The 17,191-nt window shown below is 44.7% G+C and overlaps 1 protein-coding gene and 1 pseudogene across 1 annotated transcript; both read right to left on the minus strand.

Moving 5' to 3' along the window:
• Nucleotides 1-2,019: 2,019 nt before the first annotated feature.
• Nucleotides 2,020-2,174, minus strand: LOC112848998 (U4 spliceosomal RNA; annotated as a pseudogene).
• Nucleotides 2,175-2,616: 442 nt separating this feature from the next.
• On the minus strand, nucleotides 2,617-15,874 carry FUCA1 (alpha-L-fucosidase 1). The gene is made up of 8 exons (XM_025925611.2): nucleotides 15,443-15,874; nucleotides 13,452-13,586; nucleotides 11,429-11,566; nucleotides 9,409-9,514; nucleotides 6,731-6,931; nucleotides 4,840-5,030; nucleotides 3,597-3,696; nucleotides 2,617-3,375 (listed from the first exon to the last, which is right to left on the minus strand). Exons 1-8 carry the CDS (start codon nucleotides 15,817-15,819, stop codon nucleotides 3,235-3,237), a joined length of 1,389 nt encoding a protein of 462 aa, XP_025781396.2. The 5' UTR covers nucleotides 15,820-15,874; the 3' UTR covers nucleotides 2,617-3,234.
• Nucleotides 15,875-17,191: the final 1,317 nt, after the last annotated feature.

Below are 17,191 nucleotides of genomic sequence, written 5' to 3' on the forward strand. Positions count from 1 at the left end.
TACAACTGCTCATTAGTTTTCTCTTATAGTCCTTTTTATTTCTGTAGAATTAGTAGTAATGTCCCCATTTTCATTTTTATTTTAGTAATTTGAATCTTCTTTTTTCATCATAGCTACAGGTTTGTCATTTTGCTGATCTTTTCAAAAAATGAACTTTATTCTTTTTTTTTTTTTTTTAATTTTTTTTTTCAACGTTTATTTATTTTTGGGACAGAGAGACACAGAGCATGAACGGGGGAGGGGCAGAGAGAGAGGGAGGCACAGAATCGGAAACAGGCTCCAGGCTCTGAGCCATCAGCCCAGAGCCTGACGCGGGGCTCGAACTCACAGACCGCGAGATCGTGACCTGGCTGAAGTCGGACGCTCAACCAACTGCGCCACCCAGGCGCCCCAAAAAATGAACTTTAAAAAAAGTTTTTTTTTAGAGAGAGACAGCTCACATGCAAGTAGGAGAGGGGGGCAGAGAGAGAAAATCTTTTTTTTTTAATTTTTTTTATTTTTTTCAATATATGAAGTTTATTGTCAAATTGGTTTCCATACAACACCCAGTGCTCATCCCAAAAGGTGCCCTCTTCAATACCCATCACCCACCCTCCCCTCCCTCCCCTCAGTTTGTTCTCAGTTTTTAAGAGTCTCTTATGCTTTGGCTCAGAGAGAGAAAATCTTAAGCAGGCTCCACACTTAGTGCAGAGCCTGACACAAGGCTCAATCCCATAACCCTGGGATCATGACCTGAGGTGAAATCAAGAGTTGGATGCTCAATTGACTGAGCCACCCAGGCGCCCTGAAAAAACAATTGTTTCATTTATCTTCTCTATTGTTTTTTGGTTCTCTATTCTGTTGATCTCTGCTCTAACATATGGTCTTTTCTTCAATCTCTCTTCTTTCAGTTCCTCAGACTCAATAATTTCCACTGTCCTGTCTTCAAGTGCGGTATCCTTTCTTCTGCCTAGTCAAATCTGCCTTTGAATCCCTCTGGTGAATTTCTCATTTTAGTTCTTGAACTTTTCAGCTCCAGAATTTTGTGCGTGTGTGGTTTCTTACGTTATCTAGCTATCTATTGACATATGTTTCATTCATACATCATTTTCTCGAATTTCTCCCACAGCTTCCTTTAGTTTTTTGAGTGTCTTTAAGGCACCTGTTTTAAGGTCTAATTTATCTGCCATCAGGTCTTTTACAGAGACTTGTTTTTAAGTTTCTGTTGATTCACTTTTTTCTTTTGAAGGGACATGTTTCCCTGTTTCTTTGCATGCCTGGTGATTTGTTTAAAACTGGACATTGGAATCTAATAATGTCGTAACTCTGGAAATCAGTTACTACCCTCCTGGGTTTGCTGGGGTTTTATTGTTATTGTTTTTGTATTTTGATTATTGTAGGCTGTTTCTATGCTGAGGATAATCCAGAAGTATAAATTTAAGGTCTCCTCAGGTCTTTTCTGAGCCTTTCCCTGGGCATGCATGGCCACTTTCTAATTTTCCTCATACATGCAGTTGCTTTTGAATATCCTAGTTTTTAATGTCTGGCTCCCCAAATGGGTAATATTTGAATGGGAGAGGGGAGGGCACTAGCCCTTTAAATCCACTGGAAGTCACTTTAGCCCAAGGAGGAGGGGCTTGCAACAATGGGGGAGGCACAACAATGGCTGCCCACCTCTGCAACCAGAAGCAGCCATCAGAGATCCAAGCTCAAATCCCAGGTATTTGGAGGGCAGGGTCCTTTTTGCCCTCTTGGGCTCCCATGAGCTGTGTGCAAGTTGTTCTAGGAACACATTCATAGCTGCCTGTTCCGTGGCTGGGGATGGGGGATAGGCAGCTAAGTTGGCCAACACTAACCACAATTTACCATCCAAATCTTCCTCTGGAAGTTGGAGCCTTGGTAGACTCCACAGTTCTACAAAAGTTGCATCAAATTCTGCCAGTGCAATTGTTGTCCAGGTCTGGAGATAGATTCCTGGTGCCTCCTCTCTGCCATCTTCCCAGCATCCTCTCTAAAGACTTCATTCCATCTCACAAGGTTCAGTACATAGTGTTCTCAATATTATTCTAAGCATTTTCTCATCCCCTGTATGGTGCCTTCTTTGATCAGTGAGTTATTTTAAAGTATGTTTTAATTAGCAATAATCATGCCTCGGATAAACCTCATTGGCTATGATACTGCCACTGTGCAAAGTTATTTTAAAGTATGTTTTAAAACTTCCAAACCTATAGGCTTTTTTCCTCCAGGTTTTTATGTTTTTATGGTCCTTTAATTATGTTGCAGACATCTGTAGGATAGTGTCCCTTTGGTATTTATAAATATTCCATGTGCTTGAGAAAACAAACATTCCTTAAACGTTGTGTTAAGATGTCTAAATATATCTACCAAATAAAAAAGAAATGGAAAATCTGATTAGATCTATAATTAAAGGGGGGGGGGAGCTGAATTGGTAGCCAACTCAAAAGAAGCAGTATTAGAGAAGCAAAAAAACCAAGGAATTATGTTCTCTGTTCTGCATTAAGGAGACTTGGTGAGTCTTTTTTTTTTTTTTTTCTTTTTACAGAAATATAAAGCTTTTTATAAGCAGTCCATATAGAAACTGGGAGAAGAAGACTACAACATGCTTTTTGGTAGAAATGATTTGACATAAAAATTTATTCATTTGATCGTATTTTCAAAAGCAAGGCAGAATCACATTCATTTCCTTCATAATATCTCTGGAAACAAACTGGACTTCTGAGTCCCTAGTTTGCTTTGGAAACTTTCAAAGAGCTGACCACCAGCAGCCTAGCAAGCCTCTTCTTTCCCTTCCAGGCTCTCCACCTCTTGGAAGGGTGGGGATGACAAATGACACTAGGTAAACAGCATGTGGTTGAGCTTGCTAAACCTTTTTCACCTCCTTCCACAGGCAATAGGGTGACTGGCTTATTCTTTACCTGAAGTCACTGAGTAAGGAAACAGGTTTCGAACACAGAGAATGGAGGGAAGTTTCCCGGGTAGAGAATTTCCCGAGTTAGGAAGAGAAGGATGAACTCAGAGCTTAACCGATTAGTTCCTTCTGCTCAGAGAGAGAATGCTAGCCATGGATCTCAGATCCCTGATCCACAGAGGCATCAGTACAGACACTCAGTTCCTTTGATTAAAATGTGTTGGAAAATCCAGCTCCAAGTAGAGAAGTAGTTTATTACAACGACGGTGCTATAAGAGGAAAATCAAAACAGCAAAGAGAAGACAGTTCTGCCTGAGCTCCAGTGGTCACTCCACTCCTACCAGCTTTATAGTCCAACCAAAGTCAACTGGGAGAGTAAGGAGTGGTAACTGGGGCAGATAAATGAGCAGACCTCCTTCTGGATCTGTAGACCATTTCAGATCTTTTTGGATCCCCAGCATCGTTATCTGCAGAACGTAAAAGGGAATGATCACACATCAGTGCACTGAGTACAGGATACGGCTTGAACATGATGGGACACAGCCACACCGGGCCAGGGCAGGGCAGACAGTCTAAAAGGGGAATCAAAATGGGGGAAAACTGGGGCCAAAGGGAAGAAACAGAGTTGACCTCCCATTCCTTTAAAGAAAGTTACCTCTCAGAAAGGACAGTCTGAGAGGCTCCTTACCTGTGTAGTCGAGGTAGTTTTGGGGGATACAAGGCTTAAGACTCCATTTTCTGGCCAGTGCAGGAAAATGGCATAAACAGTTGTTTCTCTTGAGGTATACCTGGGAAAAAAGAAACACCGTTGTCAGAAATACCTGGCTTGTGACCCTGACACATAGCCTTATACATCTCCCTTTCAGTTATCTACCAACTCCAAGACCTTGAGTCTGTCACTGCTGCTAGGAAGTGATGCTTACTTGGATACCAGGTCTGCAGGAAGGAAAGAAAACAGCCTTGGAAGGCTCTTTTTGGTGATCTCTTCCATTTGCCTGCTCTACTGGGCTAGACATTTTCTTGAAAAAATTTTAACGCTTATACTAGTTATTTCACATTGAAGTCACTTCCCTTATTATTCAAATCTTTTTTCAACCCCAAATCCGTGGGAGAACAGCAGAGGATCTAACAAGGGCAAGATGTACAATAAAGACGCATTTGTTCTGAGAGTTCACCAGGCTTAGAGAAGAGGATGAAAATCACTAAATAGAAATTCACTCGAAACGGAAGGATGAACGTGTTTCCCCTGATCCAAAGACCTATGTGCTATGGTGTAACACCTGCAGATACCTTTCACTGAGCACTTTGTATACGCTGGGCATGCTCTCGGGCGCTTTACATAAGTTATCGCACTTAACCATCACAACAACTCCAGGAAAGTTAAGTATCTGTGCCCTGCTTCGCACTTGAAAAACACAGGCCCAGGGTCAAATAACTAGATTCGAAATTCCAAGTTTCGATCACAACTTCTCCACTAGTTAGCTTTGTGGTCCTAGGGTTAGGAACTGTATAGAACTGCCCTGGGTCCCCTTCTCACTTGCAACATGGGGATGATAACAGTGTCCGCTTGGTGGGACTACTAAAGGGATTATGTGAATGGGAAGAATTTGGATTGGAGCCTAACACACTGTAGGTGCTGTGCCAATAGTATTGGCTATTACTATTTTTAGAGATAGGGTAACAAGGTCAAGTATGTTAACAGATGCCTCGTGGCTCCTTCCTTCACGAAGCCCACCACACCTCTCACGAGTCAAAGATATCCTGGTGGCTTCAGACATAAATTGGGGTACAAATTTAACAGCAAAAGAACGGCTCCGGGTTTCCTCAATCAAGATGGCTTCCAGCCTGGCTTCTAACACTGCGGACCCGAGGAGACACCAGTTTGGGGGGGCCGCCGTCCTGCTCCCGCCCGCAACGAAGCACAAGCTCACCACACAGACGTCGTGTTCTTCTCCAGTTGCTTCCTCCACGGTTTAGAGGAATAGATGGCCTCCCCATTGATGCTCAGCCACTTCCCAACAGCAAGAAGCCTTTCTTGGAAGATGGGAACTATCAGCCCGTCTTTAGTTGGTCCAATGTTGAGAAGGTAGTTGCCTCCCAAGCTCACTGTCTGAACCAGTTCCTGGAGAGAGCAGAACAGTGAAACCATAGCTATGAGTGCTAAGCCCAGCATGATGCTGAGAACACATAGGTATTTTTTTTATTTAAAAAAAAATTTTTTTTAAGGTTTATTTATTTTTGAGACAGAGAGAGACAGAGCATGAACGGGGGAGGGTCAGAGAGAGAGGGAGACACAGAATCTGAAACACATAGGTATTAAGAAAAAAGAATCTCCTTTGGTGAACAGCCTTTACCCTTTTGAAAATGCCATATATTTTTTGTCATTATGAAAGCAGGATGGGCTTATATGAGAAAACTGAAAAAATCCTGCTACAAAGTGGAGAAATAGATTAACTTGAATTCCAGGAAGTGATCATGGGTGCTTCCGTGTCAGCCTGCACTTCCCACGGTGTGGCATGCACTGGGAAGGTCATGTGTCAGAAGGGCAAAGTGTGAGCAGGGAAGGGGAGGACAAAACACTTCGCTGTGATGTGATCCCATGGAGCCACATAGAGAGAATATGGAGATAAGACAAGAGAGATTTTGAGGGGGTGCTAGGGGCACTTTGGGGACATGGAAGAGATCTGCAGAATTCGGGACGCTCTGTATGAAATGGGCTATGTAGCCTAGGTGGCTCAGTTGGTTAGTGTCCGCCTTTGGCTCAGGTCGTGATCTTACGGTTTGTGGGTTCGAGCCCCGCATCGGGCTCTGTGCTGACAGCTCGGAGCCTGGAGCCTGCTTGGGATTCTAGGTCTCCCTCTCTCTCTGCCCCTCCCCCACTCGTGCTCTGTCTCTCTCCCTCTCTTAAAAATAAATAAATAAACATTAAAAAAAAAAAAAGAAATGGGCTACATAAATGTATATGCTGCCTCTCTGGGAAAAGATGCTGTAAAGAAATATATTCTTCAAGGCTTCTGGAGTGGGTGTGTGTGTGTGTGTGTGTGTGTTTACTATGACCTCAAACAGGTGCACTTCAAGGAGGCCCAGAAAACTTATGGTTACACTCATAAAATTTTTTTTTTTTTTTTTTTTAACGTTTTTTTTTATTTATTTTTTTGGGACAGAGAGAGACAGAGCATGAACGGCGGAGGGGCAGAGAGAGAGGGAGACACAGAATCAGAAACACGCTCCAGGCTCCGAGCCATCAGCCCAGAGCCTGACGCGGGGCTCGAACTCACGGACCGTGAGATCGTGACCTGGCTGAAGTCGGACGCTTAACCGACTGCGCCACCCAGGCGCCCCTCATAAAATTTTAAAAAGGAGAATTTGTTACAGTATCCCAAAGACACTACACCACCAACTTTTGATACTCCCTTCTGGTCTTTTTCCTATGCAGTGGAAATAGATTTTATATAGCTATGGTAATTCATAACTTATTTTTTCACGCAATCCCCAGGCACTGACCCAATATTACATTCATAAACTTTTTAATAGTCAAGGAAAATGCCCAAATCTACTTAAACATCCCCTTATGGCTGCCAGAAATGAACACAACCCACATGTCCAACTGCAGATAATCCTGGGAAGAACATCTCTGTATGTAAAACCTTCTTCTGTAATTACAATGATTTCCTTAGGACAGGTTTCTGTGGGTATGTTCAATGACCCCAGTGGGTCGATAGATCGACCTGCACTTCCATCCCAGAATGCTCCCACCACTCTTAGTTAGAAGGCTAGTTGGAGATAGTAGTTAACAAACACCTAACTCGTAAGCGTTCTTACCGAGATGATTTCACACTCAGTTGCGACGTCAGATAGCACCATGTTGCGACGATAGCCCCAGGAGACCTTGTCTACGGAGCTACACATTTCCCACTTGTGATTTGGCAAGCTCTCTGGCTTGAATTTATCCTGACAGTTGTAGTATCCTCCATGGTGACAGGAACAGTTCTGACCCCATCGGTCATTTACCACTACCTTGTCCTAAAGGAAGAAAGAGTACTGGGTCACCAGAGGTAAAACACCTAGCTTCCTTATGTAATGCTGTTTGGTAAATTAAGTATGTATCTGGACAGAAGGAGCAGACTTGGTCTACAACAGTGGTTCTCATTTGGGGGCTGCTTTACTCTGGAGACTTTTGGCAAAGTCTAGAGACATTTTTGGTTGCCACAGTGGGGGTGGTGCTATTGCTATCTATGGGTAGAGGCCAGGGATGCTGTTAAATGTCTCACAACAAAACATCCAGCCCCAAATGTCAACAGCGCTAGGCTGAGAAACCCTGCTAGGCCCATAGGTAACGTCAGAGCTGGGAGAGCCTGTTTTAAAGACCATCTGGTAAACCACTTCTTCTATAAAGGAGGAATGGAGAGAAGCCTTGCCCAAGGTCACATCCCTGGGCAGAAGCTGGGATCGTGAAGCTGGTAGGTGAACCCAGCCCAAGATGCCTTCCACTATATAACCCTGACTTCCTTTTCCTAGGTAAAGAAAAGTCAGCAAATATTCTTTTCCTTCCTTCAAATCTTTGCTGAACTCTGAGAAATTATGCAGATTATCTCAATGTTAATGATTAATACTACCATTATGCTCGTGCTGGCATATCTAAGGTGAATAAAACAGTTTTTGTCCTTAGAGATCCAGCAGAGACTGACTGAGGAGACAGACGTGTGGACAATATGACAGCAGAGTTAATTACCGAACTTAAAGGGGAAACACTAATCCGGGAGTGTTTCTTAATTCTAGCAAAGAATATGAATTGTCAGGAGCCAGATTTAGTTAACATTTAACTAATACTTATTAGGTGCCTAACTGGCTAAGTACTGTTCTTGGGGTTGGGGATGTAGCAATGAATAGACCCAAAACCTTGCCCTCAGAAAGCTGACCCTTTAGTGAGAGAGAGTTAAGAAACAAGGCAAGTGACATCTGAAAAATGTTAAGCCAGGTAGTGCTAAGGGAAAAAGCCAGCAGGGAGACAGGGGCATGCTGCAGTTTCAGACAGGGGGACTAGGAAGGCTGCACGAATCAGATGAGCTCTGGGGGAAGACTGGAGGAAGCACAGGAGGGAGCCATGTGGGAATTATGGACAGAAGGAACAGTAAGGAAAAGGGACTTCTCCTAAAAGCACTTTCCCAAGATGAGCATAGCTCCGAAATAACCCTCCTTCCTAACGCACGAGAAAGCGTAGAACAAGAGTGTGCAGAACAGCACCTGCAGCGTCCCACCCAAGGGTGCACATCGGAGCCGGTCCAGGGTGAGCACCTTGGGGAAAGCCCGTTTTAAGCTGTGCCCCTGAGTCCCTCCACACTTGGCAAATCCCAGAAAAGCACTCTTAATTTCTAGTTGTCACATCGGTTTTCCCCTTTTTACCTCCTGAATTTAGTAACAGTTACCCAATAAGCTCCTTAGGAGGTTTATGAATCTACCAAGATAGCTCAGTACAACCTGGTGCTATACTTGGATTTTTCTTGAAAATCCACAACAAATCCAGAATATGCAGAATTGTTAAATTTTTGTGCGGTGAAGACCCAGGCTTCTGTGACTTTGTAAGCGTACGAAAATACAAACCAGAAATGGGCAGCTATACAGTGTCATAGTGCTGAGTATGTAGCAGGGGGGAGGAGGAGGGGGAGGGGAGGGAGGCAAAGTTCCGTCAAGAATTTGGATAGAAGGGAAAGGAAATTTCCTCGAGAGTTAAACCACATGACCAACACGATTAGGTACAGTCATAAATATGTACATCTCATTCCCATCATTTAATTTTTATGTTTTGTCTATTAATTTGGGGGGGGGCTGGGGTTTTTTTTTGTTTTTTTTTTTCATTTATAATGTTCGTGTGCTTAATAGTTTATTTTACTTTCTCTAAGTCTCTGGGATTTCTACATACTGCTTCTATTCTACTCCTTAAATTTAACAAGATGTAAACCTCTGTTGTCAAAGTCAAGAATCAAAGGTGGCCTTTTGGGATGAGCACTGGGTGTTGTATGGAAACCAATTTGACAATAAATTTCATATATTAAAAAAAAAAAAAAAAAAAAAGAATCAAAGGTGGCTCAGTCCATTGAGCGTCCAACTTCAGCTCAGGTCATGATCTCACGATCTGTGAGTTCGAGCCCTGTGTCGGGCTCTGTGCTGACAGCTCAGGGCCTGGAGCCTGCTTCGGATTCTGTCTCCCTCTCTCTCTGCTCCTCTCCCATTCGTGCTCTGTCTCTCAAGAACAAGTAAATATTAAAAAAAATTTTTTTTAATCAAGAATTAAAGAAGAAAAAGAAAAGCTTATACTCTAAGGAAGAGGGGAAAAGGAGAAACCTTTACTATTCATGAAGTCCCCTGGTCCCTACCACCTCCACATTGCTATTAGTATTTATTATTGCTGCTGTTGTCACTGTTATTACTCCAGATCTTGGCTCCTTACTCTTTCTTTTCTCATAACAGACAAATAAGAGAGAAGTCATACAATCACATGCCTTGACTGGGCTATCATTGTAGAGCCAAGAAAGAAACTCGGTAGAGTTCCAGTAAGTATCAGGACATTCCCACTCTCCATCAGACCAAATCAAGTCAGGTTCATACCTGAAAGATACACAATTAGGAAAGTTTATCATCTGAATCTGTTCGCAGTAAGGTCTTACGGATCTATTTTGCAACAAATATAAAAATTTCTCCCGTTTTGAAAGTACCGAAAAATTACATGGTGCAGAGAATGTGGAAAACTAAAGAGACAAAAACAACAGCTGTAACTGTTATGGTTCCTCATATAACCGCTGTTTAATACACAATATTTTGGTACATTTCCTCCTAATCTTTTTTCAATGTCTTCCGAAAAAAGAGTCGTAATCAGTATATATACAATTTGATTTCTTTCCAGCAACTACTTCTGATCAAGAGTGGTGCTCCAGAACTGTAGGATTAAGGTGTCTGCTTTTAAGATGTATTAAGCGCGTCGGGGCGCCTGGGTGGCTCAGTCGGTTAAGCGTCTGACTTCAGCTCAGGTCATGATCTTGTGGTCTGTGAGTTCTAGTCCCGCATCAGGCTCTGTGCTGACAGCTCAGAGCCTGGAGCCCGCTTCGGATTCTGTGTCTCCCTCTCTCTCTGCCCCTCCCCCACTCACAATGTCTCTCAAAAATGAATAAATGTTAAAAAAAAAAAAACTTCAACTATTCCACCAAATGCGCTGTTTTTGCACAACTGCCATAGCTTCAACTATAAAGGATCTTTTGAGTCCACTTGAGCCACAGCTGCACCTTTCACATATTGACACTCTGAGCTCTATGCGCGTGAGCACACGCACCTATGAGGTAAGCATGATTATTCCCATTTAGAGAGCAAGAACCTGATGCTCAGCAGGGCAGTGTGTTTTAAGTGGCAAAGCCTGTAAGTAATAGGAGCTGAAACTCAAGTGCAAATTTACCCGATCCTGATCCTGTGCTGTGCTCTGTAAGCAGGACAGCAAGTGGATTTCAGGAAAAAGACTGCCTGTCTGAGAGGCAAGATATAACGCAGGTGGCCTGTGTGGTACCGTGTATGAGAAACTGTATTAGGCACTTTATACTCATCATTACGTCATTAGTTTCCACAACAGCCCTGCAGTGTCTATTAACCTCCTTTCTCAGGTAAAGAAACTGAGATCTAGACAGATTAAGGAGTTTGTTCAAGGCCATACAGCCAGCAAGAAAAAGAACCGGGTATCAGATCCAGTTCTGTCGGGACTCCGAACCTCTGCGGGTCTCTTACAACCGTACTATTTCCTTAGGGAAGTCATCTGGATACAAGGAGTTTTGTTTTTGTTTTGGTCTAAAATGAGAGTCCAGGCAGAGATGGCTGCCGCTAGAGTCTTAAAGGTTCACCGTCCTCTACGAGGTGGCACGCCCAGGTGCGAGAAGGGCGAACTAGAAATAAAACATGGTGAAGACTAGTGATGAACCCCAATGTGAAAGTGATCGTTTTAATGATAATAATGATAACGCCACCCTTTTTCTGTACAGGCAAGGTGACAGATACTTTTCACATATCGTTCTGAGCCCTATGTAAAAGGCATTATTTCCCTACTTTACATGGTGAGAATCTGAGGCTCAGAAGGGTAGTCATTTAAGGTTTGTAACAAGAGCCAGGGTTCAAATGCAAATCTGCCGGACGCCAAATCCTACGCAGGGTTCTTTGGGCCTTGTTGCCCCTCTGCAAGGTCCCGACAGAGAAAACTACATGTAAAGAGGGACTGAAGTTTTGACTTAACCACCATCCTTGGTTTTGTTCATTTTAACCTATAAAGACAATTATGACCACATTATGGGAGTTTTGAGAAGTAGAGGAGGAAAAAAATATACTCTGTCTTAATACAAACCACCATTCTTATTTTGATGTCTTGTAGATTTTTTTCCATAGTCCTTCCTTTCCCCTTCCTCCCAACTTAACAGTATCCTATAGGAAGCTCTAATTTCACTGATAAAAGTCATAAGACCAAAAAGAATTTTTTTTTTTTTTTTTTACCTGTAAACAAGGTCGTACAGTTCTGGCATTGTTTTTGCATGGACAAAATGCTGTGTTTTGAAGCCATTTTTCTTATCAAGTAGGTAGAGTGGGTGGAACCATTCTAAAAGTGAGTGATAGAGTCCATAACGCATGTTCCTGAAAAAGAAAAACAGAACAGTACCTGTCCAGTAAGCAAAGAAAAAATAATTTAGTTTAAGAAAAATCAGTGACAGCATTTTACATCTCAGCGAAACTCACCCGTAAGGGTATGCAGGGCAGTGGGATCCCAAACCATTTCCTTAAATTATGTCTTATCATTAACTTAAACAAGATGATTGGGTTTTTGATAATACACATGACTATTTTTTATACATAACTATCTTAACACCAAATGTTATTTAAACCACATTTTATCTATGTCCATTATCTCAGTAACGACACATAGTTCTTTTTTAAGAACTGTTTTTCTCTGTCAGTCATAAGAAAGAATACATATTGTAAAGATACTGGAAAATAGAAAAAAATATAAAGAATATCCAAAATCTTATCTCTCAGAAGTGATCATTAGTAACATTTTCTATTTAGTTGAAATTAATGAATACAGGTTTATTGTTTCATTTACCTAAGATTTACTAACAGTTCTTAACATTGAAATGTTGAGAATTCTTAGCCAAAATGAAAAAGGGTCAAAGTGACCTATTTTTGTACACAATAAAACTTGTTTTGAGTTCTAAGTGGTGAGTGTCACAGAAATGCTATACTCAGTAAGAAGTAAGGATAACATTGCAACCGCACAGATAAGGCAGAAAGAATTAGAGTTAAGTGTTTCATCATATGACCTGGGGCCTAACCGGGTACAAAGAAGGTAAAAATCAAGGATGGTAAAATCCAGATCTCATCAACATCTCAGAGTTTTACAGCAGGACTGTGAGCCAAGCACGGCATTGGAAGACTGAATATTGAACAGGTGACCAGAGTCAGTAAACGCTTTCTTTATGGCCACATAGCATTTTAGACTTTGTGGGCCTCACGGTCTCTATCACAACTCTGAAGTTGCAGCCTGAAGCAGCCCCAGACATAACCCATAAATGAGTGGACGTAACTGTGTTCCAATCAAACTTTATTTATACAAACAGGCAGCTGGCCTACCCCTGAAACAGGGCAGCAAGTTTACCAAATCACAAAAGAGCGGGATTGGGCAGGGGACAAATACTACTTTTCCTCTCTACAGGCAAACATACCTAGAATTGTAGGGCACAAAACCAGGATAATGGGGTTCAAAGCCCACTTGTACCATTTCCTAGCTCTTTGATCTTGGGAAGTTACTTTTTTTTTTTTTTTTAATGTTTAACGTTTATTTGAGAGAGAGAGAGAGAGAGAGAGAGAGAGAGAGCGCACCAGCAGAGAGAAGGAGAGAAAATCCCAAGTAGGCTCCCAGCTCTTGGCACAGAGCCTCATGTGGGGCGGGCTCCATCCCAGGAACAGTGAGAGCATGACCTGAGCCGAAATCAAGAGTCTGATGCTTAACTGACTGAGCCCCCCAGGCGCCCCTTGGGAAAGTTACTTCTTATTAAGTCGATAAATATTAGGAAGCATTAATTAGAATCAACCAAGCGGCTCCTTACCTCACTTTTTGGCTGCTCTAACTGCCCTTTTCAGTTCCCTCTGGATCTCATTCATCCAAACTTTCTCTGAATGCCTGCAAAGCTGTATGTTGACAGCTAAGGGGGACACAAAAACGACAGACCCAGTCCTTCATCAGCCACTAGAAAAGGCCTTGGGTTGCAAGGCCTTCCAGAAAGAATCCTTCACAGAGTGCAAATGAGGCATGGTGGGCTACTCTGGGTATCCTTCACCTAAACAAGGCCATGACCTTCTCTCACGGTATCATGAAAAGTTCAGGCATGAAAAGTGCTGGGCATCAGAGCCTGCTAATTCAAAGGCCAGGCTACTCGCTGAACGTAAACTTAGACGACACGTAAGATCGGAGAGAAATGGTGCATCAAAAGACATGAGAGAGTAACCATCTGTAGATACCTACCTCTTCTGAACAGCTTTTCCCAACTCACCAACCAAATCGCGATGGGGACCCACATCCTTGGAGTTCCAGTTCCAAGACACAGGACTTGGCCAGTTTGTGAAGCCTTCGTGATGCTTTGTTGTCAGGACTACGTATCTGTGGACATCAAAACTACATGAGCAAAGGAAGCAGGCGGCGGGCCACAAGCGTGAACTTACCCAGCATGCCTGAGGGTTTTAAAAATGGTCCGGAGAACTTGATTACAGAAACCGTACTTGCATGGGTAATTGCATTAGCGACACCCAGGGAGCTGCTGCAGTCACAAATCCCCATGGGGAGTTTTAGGAATGGAAGCAAACTTAAGGAGGACAATTCTTTAGTCCCCAGCCAAGGAGGACGCCCAGAGGGAAGGGAGGAGTAGATAAGGGAAAAGAAGTGCACCTTAGCTCTCCGGTTCTGGAAATAGCAGATGATAGAAAAGTAAAGGCAAAGGTCACCTGGATTGCCTCTCACAGAGGTGACAAAAGACCAAAAGAACTGGGGAGAAAAATGTCGAAATAACAACCAAATCACTCAACATCTCATTTGCTTTAATGGCAGAAAAACAGACGAAGCCTGCACGTGATAATTTAATCACTGGCTGTAGTAGGGAGCTCTAAGACTTGAAAGGCCAGATAGATAGTACTTCAGCCTTTGTGGCCCCCACTCCTCTCCGTAGCATATCCTTTTTCTTTTTTAAACCCTTTAAAATGTAAAAATCATTCTCATCTCATGGAACTTATAGAAACAGGCGGAGGGGACCCATCTCTCGGGCCACAGTATGCAGACCCCTGGTGTGGTGGAAAGAACCTTCGCCTTGGAGTCATGAGATTTGGATGCAGGACATTAGTTCCCTTCCTCTGTCTGGGCTAGTCACCTGGGCTACAAAATAAGGGGTCTGGACAAAGGATGTCTCCCAGATTTTAATTTTTTGTCATTTGTAAAGTATGGATCTCTAAAGCTCCCATTAGACAGTGACCACCTCCTCCATTTGGTCAAGCCTTATGTTCCCACACGTTTATTGGCAAACACTAGTAAGAGTCAGCTGTAATTTTTCTTTAGGACAAAAGAACTTATCCAAGAGAAACTAAAACCCAGAAAATGACTGAGAAGACAAGGTAAGGGTGGAAGGCCACTCTAAGCCAGGAGCCCGGAAACCTCCCTGCCTCCATTCTTACCCTCTTCCAACCTGCTTCCCTCCCGGCCGCCAAGCTGATTCTTCCAGAAGCTGAAGGGAACCGTCCCCTCACTTCACACCTGACTTCACACACTGCCCTCATGGATTAGTCCTTCAGGATTGGCCCCAGCCTTTAACAGCCTCTCCCTTCCCCATTTCAGCATGCCACACTCTCAGTTCTCTGCACCGACCACACTCAAGCTCCAACAGTTATCAAAACAGTTCAGACATTTCTTGAGCACTTTCTGTGTGCAGGGCACTGAGAAGAGCAGGTGAGTGAGAACTGGTACTGTTGTCCAAATGGACTGCACACCAGAACTCCCCTCCCCTCCCTCTTCCCCTGGGAGATATTAAGGCTGAAACGAACTAAATACACCCCTTTCTATCACCATGGAAGGAGGCTGCAGGGAGGTAACAAAACTCCAGACCAATGGATTAAAATTCTGGAATCCTGATTGTCTTGTTGACCTGGAAGGACATTAGGTATCAGAGCTCAATCGTCTCGATCAACAGGTGTAGACAAGGGGGCCTTCCAGCCCACCACCTCCCTGAAAGCTTTATTTTTTTCGAACCCCCCAGCAGACGCGCCTTCTCCTGATCAGGAGTGCTACATTCAGTTCTGCATCCTTCAGGAGGCAAATCACAGGCCCCGGGGGGACATTAAGTCAGCCGGGCAGCCGTGTGACCCGGGGACAGCGGCCTCGCCTCCCCGCCCCGCCCCCACTCAGTTCCCACCTGCCCAACGTCAGCCCGAGCCGGGAACGCGAGCTCCGCCGGTCCCCGCGGCGACACTCACTTGGCCCCGGCCGCCTGGAAGAGATCCGCCCAGCTGTCCGGGTTGAAGAAGCGCGCGGTGAACTGCGGCCCGAAGTCGGCGTAGCTGAAGCCGGGCGGGTAGTTGTCGCTCATGAACTGCTCGTACTGCGGCAGCCCCTCGCCCTTCCAGTGCCACCAGAACCACTCGCTGCCCCAGGCCGGCACCGAGAACACGCCCCAGTGCACGAACACCCCGAACTTGGCCTTGTCGAACCACTCCGGCAGCGGCCGGGAGTCCAGACTCTGCCAGTCCGGGGTATAACGGGGCTGAGGCCGGAACCCGCGCACGTATGCGGCTCGGAGCAGCACCGGCAGCAGCAGCAGCACCAGCCCGGCGCCCACCGCCCGCGACTTCATTTCGGAGAACCGAGTGGCGGACTCCGAGCCTCCTCTCCGCTTCTTAACGCGCAGGTGCGGGCCGCCCGGTTCCGCCTACTCTAACTAATGATTGGCTCGGAGGGGAAAAGGGGCGTGTCAACCTAGGCGGCTTGGCGACGTGTTCCTCTCCGCCGCGGCTTTTCCTGCAGCGCCCTCTGGCGCTCAAAAGGAGAAAAACGCAAAGGGTCGTTGACCGTGATCCCTGAGGGATGAGGAAGTCACAGCTGGGTTAAATCATGGGGGTGAGGAAGGCCTGGCGAGTGCTGAGAGCTGGGACTAGTGCATTTTGTCATTGGGAGCCATAGAGGACTTTTCGAACGTTAGTAGAGAAGAGCCAGCCTGGAGGCAGGAATACCAGATGGGAGGGCATAGTGACGGCCCAGGCAGAAATGCTGGCTAGAGGGATGGTGGAGGCATTGCCAGGGAAGAAGAGGGGGAAGAGTGGGAGCCGAGAGAGGAAGAGCCTCTGTGGTCACTGTGCCCGTCTAATATTTATTGAACTTGCTTTGGGCATTCTGAGGCAATTCAAAGAGTGTAATATCTAATTGGAAAAATGAGACCCTAGAGAACAAACCAAGGGTGGCTGGAGGGGCTGTGGGTGGGGGGGATGGGCTAAATGGTCAAGGGGCATTGAGGAAGACATTTGTTGGGATGAGCACTGGGTGTTATACATAGGGGATGAATCACTGGAATCTACCCCTGAAATCATTATTGCTCTATATGCTAACTAACTTGGATGTAAATTAAAAATAAACAAATGAAACAAAACCAAACAAAAAAACAAGACCCGGGCACAGGCTGCCACTAAGGAACGTTTTTAGAAGAGCAGAGTGAGAAAATTGAGAGCCCCAGGCCCAAGGAGCGCCCGTGTCAACTTTGTCTCTCAGGGATGTCACCAGCTCCTCTACCCTTTTACACGCTGTGTGCTCAAACAAGTGAGGCCATCAGGTGGGGGAAGCCCAATGACCCCATGTGGCACAGCCAGTCCCCACGTATCAGTGAGAGAGCTGAGGCACATCAGAGTTGGAAGGGACTTTGGAGATCCTGGACACTATCCGCTTCCCTACTTATGGAGGAGGAAACTGAGAGCCAGAGAGGGGATTGGAGTTGCCCTCGGATCACGAGGCTAGTTTGAGCCGGAGGTGGGACCAGAATCCAGGTCTCCAGATGTGGAATCCGTGCCTCTCCTCTACAGGCTGCATCTTTCTGGGAGGGATTGGAGCCTATGTTGACAAAACCAAGCACTTCCTCATTCAAGGAGTGATAAGGAAATACAGTGGTGTTGCTGATTGAACGGCTAGTTTATCTTCTGTGTTTCTTTCTCTGCAAGATTATGTTAACATAGTGCCCA

This window comes from Puma concolor, chromosome C1 (assembly GCF_028749965.1).
Source record: "Puma concolor isolate L17-30 chromosome C1, mPumCon1.1.hap2, whole genome shotgun sequence".
Lineage (NCBI taxonomy): Eukaryota > Metazoa > Chordata > Mammalia > Carnivora > Felidae > Puma > Puma concolor.

Coding starts and splice junctions, on each gene's coding strand:
- FUCA1 (XM_025925611.2), bottom strand. CDS start 15,819: ATGAAGTCGCGGGCGGTGGGCGCCGGGCTGGTGCTGCTGCTGCTGCCG. Junction 13,587..15,442: donor TTCCAGGCGGCCGGGGCCAA/GTGAGTGTCGCC, acceptor TGATGTCCACAG/ATACGTAGTCCTGACAACAA. Junction 6,932..9,408: donor ACAATGATAGCCCAGTCAAG/GCATGTGATTGT, acceptor TTCTTCCTTTAG/GACAAGGTAGTGGTAAATGA.